Source organism: Callorhinus ursinus, unplaced genomic scaffold (genome assembly GCF_003265705.2).
Source record: "Callorhinus ursinus isolate GAN/ISIS: 27379988/994484 unplaced genomic scaffold, GSC_fseal_2.0 scaffold41, whole genome shotgun sequence".
In the NCBI taxonomy this organism is placed as follows: domain Eukaryota; kingdom Metazoa; phylum Chordata; class Mammalia; order Carnivora; family Otariidae; genus Callorhinus; species Callorhinus ursinus.
Genome location: NW_027397103.1, coordinates 4,667,579 through 4,682,987, shown reverse-complemented (window position 1 = coordinate 4,682,987; position 15,409 = coordinate 4,667,579). Strand labels below are relative to the sequence as shown.

At 52.3% G+C, this 15,409-nt stretch overlaps 1 protein-coding gene across 2 annotated transcripts in view; it reads right to left on the bottom strand.

Annotated features, from left to right (window-relative positions):
- Window positions 1-213: 213 nt before the first annotated feature.
- Window positions 214-15,409, bottom strand: part of KSR2 (kinase suppressor of ras 2) — a 426,580-nt gene continuing 411,384 nt past the window's right edge. For both annotated transcript variants that reach the window (XM_073881039.1, XM_073881037.1), the window contains exon 20: window positions 214-14,242. In XM_073881039.1, the coding sequence (XP_073737140.1) occupies window positions 14,236-14,242 (7 nt within the window). In that variant the 3' untranslated portion in view covers window positions 214-14,235. The remainder of the gene's footprint in view (window positions 14,243-15,409) is intronic.

Here is a 15,409-nt window from a genome sequence, read left to right as displayed (position 1 = left end):
AAGTTGACAAGAAGCCTAAAGGGGAGACTTGGTTAAACCAGCCAAAACCTACAAACCCAGGAGCTTGAGAATAAATGCTAATTGTTGTAAACCACGGAGTTTTGGAAAAATTTGTTACGCACCGTTATTGTGGCAAGAGCTGACTGATACACTGGCCAATGTCACATCTCAAGATTTCTTCCATACAACAAACAACAACAGAATTCACACCTGTTTTGGCGGCAGTGTGATGCAGTAATTCTCAAATTCTTTATTGGCATAAATAATTCAGACAATTGGATTTTCACTAAACATTGCACTAAACACAAGAAACAATAGGCTTGCCGGCTCAGAGGCTCACAACCTGTCCAACAGCCCAAGTTAGAAATACTTTTTTGAGAAGTGTAGAAAACTTTATAAATGATTCTGTACAAATATACACAGTGGACTCTCCATCCATCTGGCCTTCTTTTCCTGGATGCATCTGAATCAACTGTTCTTTCCCAGCATCGAGACGTTGGCAATGAGTAAGAGAGAGACGGAGACCGAGACAGACAAAGATAAAAAAGGAAGAGAAGAAGTGGCCCCAAAAGGAAAACATGAAACCAACTTCTTATATTAACTCATTCTGCAACAGTCAACACAAACACAGAGAAAACAATTTGGACCGTTGGTCCATGTCAGTCTGTACAAGAATTCATCTTTATATATATATATGTATATATATATATAATATATATATGTATAATATTTATAGGTATATATACTTTTTGTATAGAAAAGGTAACAGCGTAATTTACATAGCAAGAAAGCTTTTTACAATTGAGACTTTTCCTAAGGTCAATAACTTTGAGAGTAATCAACCGAATGAATCATGCGGTAAAGTTCATGGAGTGGACCCCAGTGCAAGATCAAAGCACAGGGAGAGAGAAACAAGCTCAGGGTGGGACTCGATGGCCCAAGTTTGGGGCACTCAGCACATGTGACCAGACTCATCCGGCCCCAGTGAATGCCCTTGGCCTCCATCTTGGGGCCTTGGAGGGGACTGGTCTTGCCAGGGGCTCTCCAGCTTTCTAAGTTTGAACCTCTCCCTGATGCATGCTGACCCCATAGCAGCTGAAGGGTGTCTTTATGAATCTTGGGTCCCCCTCCCCATGTCCACCAGCGCACCAGCCCCTAAGAAAATGGATGACACCCACCACCTCTCCATTCCAATCCTCCATTTTTTTTCTGGAACATTTCCCTAGAGGTGGAATTCCTGGGGACGTTTTGATTGGGCCAGTGAGAAGAGAAGCCACATTTACTGAGCACCTACTGTGTGCCAGGTATTGTGCAATTCTATTGACATTCATTATTTCATTTACTCCCTCCAGTAACCTTGAGGGTTAGGGATATACTAAGTGCTAGCAGGCTGCATGAAGCTAAGAAAAATCCAAGGAACGCTTTGGGAGAACTGCCGGCACTGAGAAATTGATGGTGAGGTCATTATCCACAAGAGGGGATGGCTTAAGAAATGCACGTTGAGTCAAGCTGAAGCAGGTAAACCTGATAATTTACAGCAACCACACACACACCATGGTAGTCCTATGGTCAGCAAAGAAACTGTTTCCTATCCTTCAAACTCTGACATACATTTATAAGGACCGTGGGACACAATATCCCACCAAGAGGGCACATTTCCACATTTTATGCTGTATTACAGACCTGGCCTGTGGCCCACTCTGATCCCTAGGTCTTCTTCAGCTACTCTGTAACAAACCAGTATTTTGCCCATCACAGTTGTCATGGTTAGTTGGAAACCCTTAGAGTGGGGTCTTTCCATCAGTAAATTTCCATGTTCACGCACGTCCTTGACCTCAACGCTCCAGCGGCCTATGCCACAGAGTGACATAAACTCTCCATGAAAAAGGCCATGGTGAGACAGCTTTCTGGTATGGCAAGACAGATGTGTGGGCCTCAGAGAGATCAGAGACACAGGTCACAAGAGGAGGTAGGAAGGATTATGAAGCAGAAGCAAAGACAGGGAAGGAAATGCTTTAGAGGGAGGGCTGATCACCAACCCATCCACAGCACAGATACTCGCGGTTTGAAGAACCCAGTGAAGGGGTCCTAAGACACGGACGATGTGTGCAGGCAGCAGGGACGCAGAGGGAGGCCTGCAGGGCCAGACAGAGCTGCAGAGAGGATCTGAGGCTGCCTAAGTATGACCTGATTCTAGTAAACACAAAACCCTCCTGGGACATCATCTTCTCCAGGACCCTAAGGCCAATTGCCAGGACAAAGACATGGCAGGAGAAGGTGAGATCTCTAAGTCTGAGCCAGGGCACCTTGTATTTGGGGATGGAGTCTCCCAGGACCTGACACCATGCTTGGGGGAAAAGCAGGTGAGAACAGAACAAGTGCCCAGGGTCGGGCTTTCAACAAATCATGATCTTGCCTCCGCACATGGGCTGTTCCTTCTACCCGACACACTGTTCCCTACCTCCCACTCCTCTACTCAAATCTCAAGACAAGGTGCAGAAGTCCCCTCCTCTGAGAACGCTTCCTCGCAGGTCCCTGTTGGGGTTGGGGGCTCCTCTGGGGTCTCAGGATCTCTCTCAGGACCTGTCTCTCTCCTCCTCTAGACTCAGGGGTTCCCTGGAGGCCGGCACCCCTCTTCTTTCCCATTTTCCCAGGAGGCACTTAATAAATACTTGTTGAATGAATATATGACATGCAGTCTCGGACTGAAGGCATTAGGGTTGCTTGGTGCTGGGGTCAGTGAAGGGTGCAGTGAGCGTGGCTGGGGACACAAGCCTTGGAAATATGGGGAAGATTGTTCTAGAAGCTTTCAGCAGCTCAAATGGTGGCACTTAAAATCCACCAATAGGCCAAAAAGTTGGAGCTTCGGGGGTGCTAGAGGAACATGATGTAGCAGTAGTTCCCCGTGGATCTCCCTCCATGGGGAGCAAGGGCGCTCAGCTGAACCACAGCTCGGCAGTGGGTGTCGGACCCACTCGGGTGACCGGATGCCTGACGTTCCGCCATTTGGGCTTCTGGCCGCTGTGCGCCCAGGCCTGGGGCTTTCGGAGGATTTATTCCTGACAGCAAGGTTGGGAAGCGCGTGTGGGGGCAGGGAGAGGAATAATCTACAGCACTCCCTCGGGCAGGGAGCACAGGGGCCCCAGGGAAGGGCTGCTTAATAAGGGGGAGGAAGGAGCCAGAGAAGACGTTGTGCATCTCACAGTTGTGCTTAGGCCGGGCCCCAGGCAGCCCGTGTTGGCCATGCCCGTCCTCAGCGCCTGCTCCAGCCAGGCACTGCCCAGCTGCCTGCCCAGGATTTGCAGGGCGCTGCCCAGCGCTCCGTAGGAGGCTGCTTGGAAGGCCAGCAGGCCAGGGTGGGAGGCTTGCTGTGGCTGGACCAGTCCGTGAGGGTGGCCTGGTGTCTACACTGTAGCTACATAGCAGTTACTTGAACTTACACGAGTTCATATGTACCCATTTTATTATTATTATTATTATTATTATTATTATTAGCAACACAGATAGAAAAATAAACAAAGGAAAATGGCTACAATCTTGGATGACCAATGCATTGCATTAATTGTCCAAGACACACTGAAGCGGCCACTGCCCCCAAGCCGGGCAGGGCAGGGGTGGGGAGAGGTCGGACCCCCCGCAGGGAACAGGACCCCAATCGACTCCGCATCCTTCTTGGAAGGTGCTTGGCTAAGTATCCCCAGCTCACCAAGACAGGTTTCCCAGCCCCGGTCCTTTTGCCATGCCTGGCTGCCCTGCTTCCCCAGTCCTGGGATCACTGGAGTCGGTGGGATCGGATTCTAGCGGTAGAGCCACAGGCCCCACAGAGCCCGACCACACCCACTGCCTGCCGCCATGCCCCCATCAGCCATGTGGGACAGGATCCAACTGCCACCTCTCACCCACACCATCCCATTTTACTGCTTATTCTCCACCAGAGCCAGCTGTGTTAACTCTCTCCTCAACAGTGAAGTAGGGGATTGGAAGGAGGCTGGCATATCTGGGGACTCTCCTTCCCCGGGGAAGACAGAGGGGACTTCCCTGAGTGGCCCCCGAGAGCAGCACTAGGGCAGCCTGAGGCCAAGGTCAAGGAGAGGAGCCAGCTTCCTCGAAGGACCATGGGAGGATGGAGTGGACCACCATGGAAGAAAGGGGGGAGAGCCTGAGGGTCACTTCCTACCCCATGAGCTGGGGTTTCACGCCTGTCTTGTCCGTGTAGATGGGGAATGGCCAGTCAACGTCCTCCCTCCCTAGGCAGCCTTCAAACCACTGAAGATGCTAAATGTTCCTCTTAAAACCCATTTCTGTGCCATCGTCACTTGAGGATCTTCCTCCTTGAGTTTTCCTGTTTCCCTCTGTCCGATTTCCTTTTTCTCCGCAAGGCTACAGATGGCCACAAGCTGGATCTGGACCCCAGTGATCTGGGCAGGAGACAGTACACTCAAGACCTCACGCCTTGGCTCAAACCAGTGAAGATCAGATGGCGACACAGTACTCCTGAAACCCCCTGGTGCTTTGCCATTGCCCTCAAAAGACCTTCGAGACCCTCCCCAGCCTGGATGCTCCAACTCTCGGGCCTCCAGTGCCCAGTGCAGTTCATCCCCTGTCCACCCTGCTCACTGGCCATGGCCTCCATCTTCCCCTGGGGTCTCTGTGTTTGCTGCTGCTTCTGTCGAGAATGGTGGTTCTCAACAAGGGGTGATTCCACCCCCTACCCTGCCCCCCCAGGGGACATGTGGCAATGTCTGGAGACATCTTTGGTTGTCACAACTTGGGGGTGGCAGGAAAGGGAGGGTGCCATGGGCATCTGGTGTGGAGAGGCCAGGGATGGCTGCTCGACATCTTGCCATGCACAGGACAGCCCCCGCCACGACAAATGGTCCCCAATATCATCAGTGCCGTATTTGAGAGACCCCGGCCTAAAAGGATCATGCCTTCCTCTTTCCCCTTCTTGAGAGCTCCACTCAAATGTCACCTCCTCATAAAGACCATTGCACCTGCTTCCTCCACAGCAGAACCGCCCCCCCCCATCTCCTGTTACTGGCCTGCTGTTGGTTTTCCTTCCCTAAGCCTCCGTGAGCTGTGATTCATATATTGTGGGCGGCTCCTTGTCCATCTCCCCTGCTGGACTCTAAGCTCTTTGTTTCACTCATTGCTGAACGCCCAGGGTCCAAGATGTAGTAGATGCTCAATAAATAACCCATCGAATACACGGCCAATGACAAAATAAGCCCGCTGCATTCCGAACTGACCTGGATGTTGGCATCTGCATGAGGATGCAAAGACCCCTCTCCCCCATTCACCAGCTCATCACTTAGCACTCCGGAAAGGCCTCTCCATCTATTGTCTGCCTGTGTTTCTTCCTGCTATCCGAGCCCCAGGCTTTCCAAAATCCTCACTCTAGCTCTGGAAGTCAGGGTATTTTTAAACGAGAAGAACTAGCCAAGCTGGTGGTTTTTCTTTTTTCCTTTTTTTTCCTTAAGTGGTGAAAAAGAAAAACTAAGATTTGTTTTTAATCATTAGACTTTCAAATCTAAGAAGGCACGATGCAAATAGCACGTTGGCATAAACAATTGTTGCCCGCTCAATGGAGGGAGGGAGCCTTTCTTCTGAGCTAATTTAAGCTGAATACATGGCAGCTATTTTTCGTCCCTACTATTGTGTGACTTTCTCCTCAGCTCACGGGCCAGGCCGGGGGAGATGTTATCTGGCAGGAGGTGGTGGTGGTGGAGGATAAGGGGAGGAAGGAAGCTAAGAGGCAGCAGACGGAAAGTACTCTCAGCTGCTTATTAGAGGCAATTCAAGAGCTCAGGAGTAGAGCTGGTGGTCCACTAGGACCCCCAGGGAATTCCACCTGGGTGAAAATTTGATTTTGAGCCTTCCTTGCAAGGAAGGAACCAAAAGTAACTGGAGTCAGGTTCCTTTTCCTCACCCTCCCTATGCAACATTCCTTAATTCAGAGATGTCCAGATTGAAGCACAGAAACTTTTACAAGGGGCTCCAAGAACAGTCCTTCCTGCTCCCCTGCCTAATACCACACACGTACACACAAACTATATTTCCTTAAGGCCCCCAGGCCTTCCAGCCCAGCTGTTATGTGGTTGGAGGCAGCATTCAGGCCTCGAGGAGAAGCCATTCTCTGGAAGATAAATGATGTCTCTCCAAGCAGGCAGATTACCAAATAGGATCATACCCTGGGTCTTAAGGACAGAATCTTTCTTTCTGCATTTTCCAAATTTCCAGACTGAAAATAAACTACCCACGTCCCCATCCAGTGGTACCTCTGATGCCCTGAGGCTGCATCTGTGCTCAGCAGAAAGGTGTGCTGTGATTGATTAGTAATGTCTGCCAAGAGTACAGGAGGGGACAACAGTGGCAGAAATGGCACCTATTTGTCCTCATTGGACTAGATCACTCTTCCAGATCTTCTAGCTATAGATCATTCTAGATATTCATCCCAATAACGTAGCTGAGATAAAAATTCTGGTGAAGACCTAGCTGGTGCCCCTGAGGGCATGACTTATCTATTATTTCCACATTGGTCATCAAGCCGTGGTATGTTGGGACAGTCACCCCCACACAGAAGATTTGACCCCTCCATTGAAAGACACAATTAGCCAGAGTTTTCTACTTTGTGGCATCCTTGTGCATGGAACCACTCTCCACATGCATGGAACTGGGGTCTCCCATCAGCAGGTCTGGGCAGAGCATGTGGGGTGGTGGGGGCAAAGTTTACTGGGGGTCAGCATTTCCTACCAGTATGGAATGGAAAAGCAGGAGCATCTGGTGACCAGTGGCCATCCCCAGCCTCATCTCTCTGCCCAGATACATCTCGTTCACCTTCCAGGTTCATCATTCACAGTGCCAGCCTCCCGGGGAGGCAAACTCTGAGCAGGTGGTCTGTAAATACTGGTTGGTGATCAGCTGCTCTTTTCTGTGGACCAGCACATTGGCCTTTGCTCTCAAAGGACTGTGCAAGATATCAAGTCAAACTCACAGAGATTAATCTTGTTGTGGATTCAGAAACCAGCCTGGGAAAGCTTGGGAAGAGCAGCCTGCTGTCAGCCTTTTTAAAAGATTTTAACCACACAGTAGTGTGGTTAAATGCTCTGATAAGTCCTGCAACCAAAAAAAAAATTTAATCTTGGTTTGCCTAAGCATTTCCAAAGCATGTTTGTCCCAGGACCCTTCTGATAATGCAACATTATTTTCATCTAGTCTGCTATGCTATTAAAGGTCTATGGAACATGTTTGGTAAACTGGGCCTAACCTAGATCAGGCAAGCTCCAGGCAAAGCCCATTTCCTCCAGCTTGGTCCTCAATAGAAGGACAGCAACCATCTCAACTCCATGGAGATGAATCCTTCGTATTCATGGTGTTAGGGAAAGGGGCTGTGTGATCTCTACGAGCAGGAAGGAAGGAGCCATTCCCACCCCTGAGAGGGAGGAGCACTCACTGGTGAGTTTCTGGGGACAGGGGATCACAGTTAAACATCCAGTCCAGTATGAGAGAGGCAGAGGGCCGGGCTGACGGTGCAGGCTGCTTGCAGCAGGGGAGCTGGAAGGACCCAGGAGAGCAGCTTTGTCAACCCAGACGCACATTTCCTGGAAACCCGGGCTGTTGCTGGCAGCCTGTTGGTGTTCCCAGACTGAGAGCTTCCATGCAAACTCCTCCAGGGGTCCCCACCCTCTCCTGTACCCTCCTTCAACCACGTCCTGCTTTCTCTCCCTCTCTCCTGCTTACAAGCTACACATGACCACAGAGGCTGGTACAGTAACCTCCCAGGGGGGCAGTGGGGCATAAACCACTCAAACGGGGGTGGGTTCCCAGGAACGCATGAGGCCAAAGACTCATATTTAAAATGTTGTCTCTACCTCTTAATAGGCTGGCTTGCATTTCCCGCAGTTTCTTCACCTATGAAATGGGGATAATGGTACGTATTTCCCAGGACTGTTGGCCCGGCACATAGTAACTGCTCAGTGAACAGAGGCTGTAAGAGATGGATCACTACTCTTGCCTCTCACGGCTCAGGTGCCCCGGGACACCTGGCCAATGGGTCTCTTTACGAGTCACATTCACGGAACCTGGCAAATTCATTCGGGGTGATGGGGGATCCATAGCACAGAGCCTGGTTGTGCGAATCCCATTAGTGCCCAACCCCGCCTGTGGAGCCCCTCCACCTTCCCTGCAAGGAGGGGCATCTGGCCCCCTGTGCCAGTGCCTCGCCCCATCTCTGCATTCTGCAAGCATTTACAGAGCACCTACTATGTGCCAGGCAGTATACCAAGTAAGACCCCTCCCTGACTCTCTGCCCCAGTTGTTTAGAGAATGGCATGGCTGGTAGGACCGCAAGACAGGAACCAGTCATTTGAGCTGATCATCAGGAGCAGTGACTACAGAGGAAGGTGGCCCCCTTGGTGTGACATGGAGTCAGGGAGAACGAGAACTTTCAAGACCCTGGTCCCCAGGTTCGGAAGCCCACACTGCATTTGCTTCTCCTTCCCCTCAGAGGTCAGGACTATTCCCTTGCAGGTGCGGGCGGCTGACGGCGGCGGCAGCGGGGGGTTAGCGGGGGCTGGGGCCCAGGGGGGAACATCCACCTGAGCCTGCTCAAAACCTCACAGGCACAGCCTAAAAAGGATACAGCAAAGCACACGGCTCGCCACGCTCAGTTCCTCTGCCGCTGAGCAAGAGCAGAAATAAAAGCAAGTGTCAAGCCACCAACCACTTCAGACTGGGCTGAAACACACTCATTCAATGGTCAAGTGAGCATCACACAACAGACAGGCCGCCCACCCCCACCCGTGGAGATGACATCGGGACTATCGGACCCAGGGATGAAGGTGTCAGGTTTGATTAGCGCAACATCAGAGTCCTGACCCTCATGGCCCAGAGGTTCTGGGACCTTTCTCCCAGGAGGTCTGCTCTGGAAGAACCACGGTGACCCGTCAAGGCATGAGAGAAAGCTCCTTAGAGGGTGTTATGGGTTGAATCGTGTCCACTTCACACACACACACACACACGCACAAAAGAGACACGTTGAGGTCCTAAACCCCAGTCCCTCAGAATGTGACCTTACTTGGAAGTCAGGTCGTTGCAGGTGTAATTAGTTAAAGTGAGGTCAAACTTGAGTAGGGTGGTGTCCTTATATGAAGACGGACGCACGGGAATGCCACGTGAGTTTGGAGTCAGAGGTGGAGAGATCCATCCACAGCCAAAGAGTGCCAAGGATGACCAGCAGCCCACCAGGAGCTAAGGAGGGCAAGGAAGGACTCCCTTGCACAGGGGGGATCAGAGTGTGGCCCTGCCGACACCTTGATTTTAGGCTTCCAGCCTCCAGATCCGTGAGAGAGTGCATTCCAGTCGTTTAAAGCTGCCAAGTCTGTGGGCTTTGTTATGGCGGCCCTGGTCAAAGAGCACAGAGGGAGGGTCTTGGGTGGTGGAGGATCTATCTGGAACAGGACCAGCCCTTGGGGGGCGGGTAGAGGTGGGGGTGGGTGAAGGGAAGCCTGGCGGGGGATGGGGACGGGGAGGGCAAATCTGGGGACTCAAGGCTGAGCACAGCGTGGGAACAAAAGCCAGGACTAGGAGTGTCGCCCAGAAGGTGCCTACAATCACAGTCTCAGGAATATCAAGGGTCCTCGTGAGGGACGGAATTGTGCCCCTGGCCGCGATACACACTTCCCCCAGCCCCCCAGATTCCTAGGTCGAAGCCCTAACCGCCAAGGTGATTGTATCTGGAGAGAGGGCCTTTAAAGAGGTAATTAAGATGCAATCAGGTCATAAGGATGGGCTCCCATCCAGTCGGACTAGTGTCCCGTAAGAGAGACAGACACCGGGGTTGTGTGTGCCCAGAGGAAAGGCCACGTGAGCACACAGCAAGAGGCAAGCTGACTGAAAGCCGAGGGGGAAGGTCCTAGGAGAAAGCATTGCTTCTGACACTTCGATCTTGGATTGCCAGCCCCCAGAACTGTGAGACATCACTTTCTGCTTTGGAAGTCCCCCACCTACAGTATTTTGTTACACGCCAGCCTGAGCTTAATAGGGTCTTAAATATAACCGGTCCTCCCACCCTCCAAAGCCTGAATTCCCTCTTTATCACGCACACCAGGCAGTCTCCACATCTGCCCAGCCCTCTCCAAGGACAGGGAGCTTCCCACTACCCCCAGGCGGCCCATCTCGCATCTTGGGGCAAGCTGTTAGAAAGTTCTTTCCTCCCTGGAACGAGTTCTCTGCCCCTCTAACTCCCAGCCTGGCTCACGTTCCTCCCTTGGGAGCCATATGCAAGTTGGCTTCTTCTTGAGTGAGACAGTCCCCTCGATCAGAGGTTGGCAAGTGTCTTCTGTAAAGGGCAAGGTTAGAAGTATTTTTTGCGGGGCGCCTGGGTGGCTCAGTCGGTTGAGCGACTGCCTTCGGCTCAGGTCATGATCCCAGGGTCCTGGGATCGAGCCCTACATGGGGCTCCCTGCTCGGCGGGTGGCCTGCTTCCCCCTCTCCCGCTCCCACTGCTTGTGTTCCTGCTCTCGCTGTGTGTGTGTCTCCCTCTCTGTCAATTAAATAAATTTAAAAAATCTTAAAAAAAATAAAAATAAAAAAAAGAAGTATTTTCTGCTTTATGGGCCACACTGTCTCTGTCACCAGGACACAAACCCCGTAGTTCGTATGGAAATGAATGGCGGCGGCCGCAGGCCAATATGATTTCATTTATTGACACTTGAATTCTATGGAGTTTTCACGTATTATGAAATATTCTTCTGGTTTTTCCTCAATTAGAGAACGTAAAAACTGTCAGCGGGGGTGGGGGGGAGGTTGGATATGGCCCTGGGCCATACTTTGCCAACCCCAGTTCTAGATTTTGCAAGACAGAGATTGGGCCTGGGCTAAACGTATACCATTTCCTTAGATGATCAGCCACTGGCAGTGGCGGGGGACAAAACCTGTGGGAGGAGATGAAGTCTGGTTTTGTGGGCGTGGGGTGGGAAAGGGGCAGGACCAGGTATCCTGGACACAAAAGTCGAGTTGTCAGAGATCAATCCAGGGCTCCTATGGACCAAGAAGCCAGAAAGACAGGGGCTCTGCCGTAAGATGGGGTTTCCCCCTTTGACCAGCAAAAGGAAAACCAGGATGAAACAGAATTAAGTAAAGACTTTGAGTCTCCAGCTTCACGCATGGGGCTATCCCCACATATGGCCAAGGGGGTGCCCCCTGGAAAGGGGGCCCCATTGCAGGAAATGCACGTGGCCTGGGAAGTTGGGTGGCATTCAAGGGTGCAAATCCACATGCCCTTCAAAGAAGGCAAGGTCAAGGCTTCCCCGGGGCATCTTCACCCTGGGGACTGGTGCACTTGGGAAGCCTGTGTAGGTAAGGGTTTGCTCAGAGCAGGGCCCAGGGATAACCAACTTGCTGTCGGGCACAGGGCACCTGCACACAGCGGTGACGGGGACAAGCGCGCACGCGCGCACACACATGCACGCACACACACACACACACACACACACAGTCTTTGTTGTGTGGATTCTATAGAATGAGTCATAGGCAAAGCTGGCAATGACTATGTAAACATACACACACCTCCTACCTTTTTTTCTTTTCTTCCTTGCAAAAGATTAATGAATGTGACCTCCTCCCAATATTTGACTCATGAATAAGATTGAGGTCAGCAGGGAAAGCAGAGATTTGGTTCTTCCTTGAATTGCAATGTCTGCAAATGAAAAGTGCCCTCTAAACAATTCAGGGTGGCATCACCAGGAGGAGGGTGGCAGGGAGGGGCTTCAGAAGCCTGGCTGCTGGAGACTGAGGAAGGTTTGGGCAAAGTAAGGATGTGTGAAGAGGGAGAAAAGTCAAGAGCAGGTGACATGGGGCCAAGGACAGACCCAAGGAACCCTGTTTTGCAAAGCAGAGAAACTCCTAGGGAGACAGGAAGGCTGGGGTATCCCCCTGGATCCCTCAGACCTTGTCCTTAATCTTAAGCTGGTTCTCGTGAACAGATGGAAAAATCAGCCTTTGGAGCACCCCCTACCCTGGGTCTTGCCAAAGGCTCTGGGGGACCATGTGAGTGAATTCTGGAAATGAGAGCGGCAGGAGGGAGCAGTCCTGGTGAGCGTTTCAGCTGCAGGGTAGCTGTGTCCGGCCTGCTCCTTCCCGGCCTCATTTTCTTTCCCACACTCAGGTCCATGACAAAGACTGGGGTCCATGGACCCCAGAAGTCCTGATTGGATTAAAGAGGAGCCAGGATTGGATCTCAGGCTTTTGGGGAGCTGGTGGGCAGAGCCGAGGCAGGCCCAAGCCCATGTTCGGGGTTGGTCCACCAGCTGGCTTTGTGTAGGTATGTATAAAACGGCCCCAAGACACACAAGTGTTGAGCCAGGAGCCACAGTAATAGAAGTCCTCAGAAGAGGTACATCCGCTTAGGACTAGCCCACAGGGGGGCCTTTAGTCTCTGGCCCTGTGCAGGTGGGAGCCCATTCAGGAAGGCCAGAGGGCCTCCTAGAGAGGAGGCTCAGGGGTACCCCCTGGCCAGAGGCTCCAGAAGCATGACTATCTCATTATTTTTCCCAGTTTGGAAAGCAGGCTTGGCCCCCAGAGCATGAATCAGCCTGGAGATCACCCAAGGTGGGGAAGACCCCCCACACACCCCTTACATCAGGTGGGATGTTGAGTCTGAGCTCAGGTAGGATTTTTGAAGTCTTAGGTCCCCTCTCTGAGAGGGTGATGTCAGGATAAAGTAGTGACCAGAAGAAAATCAAGCCTGGGCAGTGCCCAGGGAGGACAGAGAGGCTGTGGGCTGACCCTGGGCATCCTACCTGCTGCCCAGCTGCCCTGCAACCGCCCTGCTGGGAGACAGGTTTCCTTTTGGTGCCAGGTCAGATGGGCTTTGGGAATAGAAGACATCCCCTCATAAGGGGTGGAACATAAGAACATAAGACAAGAGGCTCACTGCATTACTTTGACTGCCCGACCTGCTTCCTGGATCCTTCCTGCACACTTGATCCCAAGGTGGCTGGGAAAAGCCACGAGCCCAGGAGGGAGAGAGAGGGAGGGATGGAAGGCATGAGCACTGAGCAAGCACAAGACAGACCTCTCATGGGGAAACCACTCTGAGACTCAGCACCAGGCTGGAGCTGAGAACGCAAAACCTTTACAGCCTTCCTCCTCACCTCCCCCAGGGGACTTACTAAGGGTAAAAAAGAGCGGGGGGATCCTTTGCAAAACAAGGTGCCGTGCGTATGTCATATAATCCAACACACGTCTATCAGGGACCCGCGCCTGTCACTGTGGTGGACAAACTTAGCTGGTGTCAATGCCAGAGCAGGAGGAGAGAGAAGGAGTGTTCTAGAACTTCCTCCCCAGACCCCCAGCTCTCAGGGCCCAGACTTCAGGGGGGTGTCAAGGATGAAGGTGAGCTGCAAGGAGCCCCCAGAAGTCCACTTGGCCGGGAAGCCACTGTGCTTTTCAAATGGCAGGGGAGCATGGGAGCAGTAAGGCGTAAAGGGACGGCGCCCTCACAGAACAGGAGAAGGTGGCAGACATGGGGAACCATGCCCCAGAGAGACCCAGAACTCAAGGACATGCAAGAGTGTTTTGTGCACTTCAGAGCCACGTGCAAAGGAGCCACAGATCGTGACAGGCTTGGGTGGGAGCTTCTGAGAACAGATGTTTACAAAGGAACAGCTGAGCTCCCCGGCCCAGGTCCTGGCCCTGTGGCCTCAGCTCCCTACCCCACCCCATCTTTCTAGAGAGTGCAGCTGGGACCCACCACCCAGGGACCAAGTCAGCCGAGGGGTGCTCCAGGGCTGGGGCAGCGGGGGGCTCTTGCTTGTCACGGGGGATCGAGAGCAAACAGCATTGCGCACTGAGCCACACATGTACACACAGACCGGTCCCGTGAGCCTGCCCACGTGGGCCTCCTGCTCTCGCCTCCTTGGTCCAGGGGCTCCACCTTCAGCCTCCAGTTCTCTTCTTGACACAGCCCCGGGGCCGCACGGATCAATCCCGCGTTTCCCTGGCTGGCCCCGGTAAGTCCTAGCTCCGGGGTCCCGAACCTTCCCCCGGGCGAAAGGGCACGGGTCTGGGGAGTGGGGAAGCTGCCGAGCTCAGTCGTGCAGTGCTCCCAGGCCGGCCGGGGTCGGTACCCTCTGACGGTGAGCCTCTGGCCTCCTGAGCTGGCAGAGGGCAGAGCAGGGAAGGAGAGGTGGCTCGGGGGCTGAGGCAGCTGAGCGCTGTCCCTCTGTCCAATGGTCACAGCCTGGAGTAGCGAGAAAAGAGAAGGGCACGAGGTCACTGGATACAGCAATGCCATCTTTGGTGAGTGAGCACCCTCTCGGTGGGCTAGGAGGCTGGGGATGAGCTGTTCCTGTCCACAAGAAGAGGTGGAAGGGACGCCCATTTATACTGAGGTCCTACTATGTACCGATCTCATTTAAACCTGAGAATAGTCGGCAAGATAGGCAGCTTATACCCCTTTTACAGGTGAGAAAGTGGAGGCTCAGAGAGGTTAAGGGTTCTGCCCAACGCTGCACAGCCAGGAAACAGCAGGGTCAGGATTGGAACCTAGAACTCTTCCCACTTGAGCAGGTAGCCTCTGGACTAGGGATGGTCCTCAGCATGTGGGCAGGGCTGCCGCCGCGTGCTGTTGCTGAGCATGCTCTAAGGGCTGGGAATACATGAAGAAGAGGTGAGACCAGGACCCACACCATACACTCCTGTTATAAGCAGAGGCTTTGCTGACCACTGTTGAGCCAGCATCTGGGCAATCATGGCAGATGTTGGTGCCCACTCTCCCAGCATGGTTCTAGAAAGAACCCTGAAGGTACACGGGTAATCTTTGTGTAGAAAGCCGCAGAGTAGAGGGATCAAGATCATGGATTTAGGATCCAGACCAACCTGGGTTCCAAGGCCTACTCTCCTTACTAGCTGTGTGACCTCTTGGGAGGTACTTAGCCTCTCTGCGCTTTGGTTTTCTTCTAAGTAAAAAAGTAATAGTGCCTGCCTCCTAAGGGGAGCTCCAAGGAGTCAGCAAGACAATGCAGACAGAATGCTTGACACAGTACCCATTACACGTTTGATAGGTGGTACCCAGATGATGGAGATCATGCCGATGGTCGTGGAGATGATCTAGACCAATGGCGTGCAATGGACATACAGCGCTATTTAAAAGAATCGGAAGCAGGGACTCCAACGGATACTTGTATGCCACTGTTACCGCAGCATTATTCATAACGGCCAGAGTGTAAACAAACAAGGATCCACCAACAGATGGAAGGACAAGCCAAACATGGCATGTACATACAATGGAATAGTACTCAGCCGTGGAAAGGAGTAACATTCTAATACGTGCCATACTGTGGATGAACCTAAAGACATGCTACGTGAAGACCCCAGACAGAAAAGAACAAATATTGTAGGATTTCAC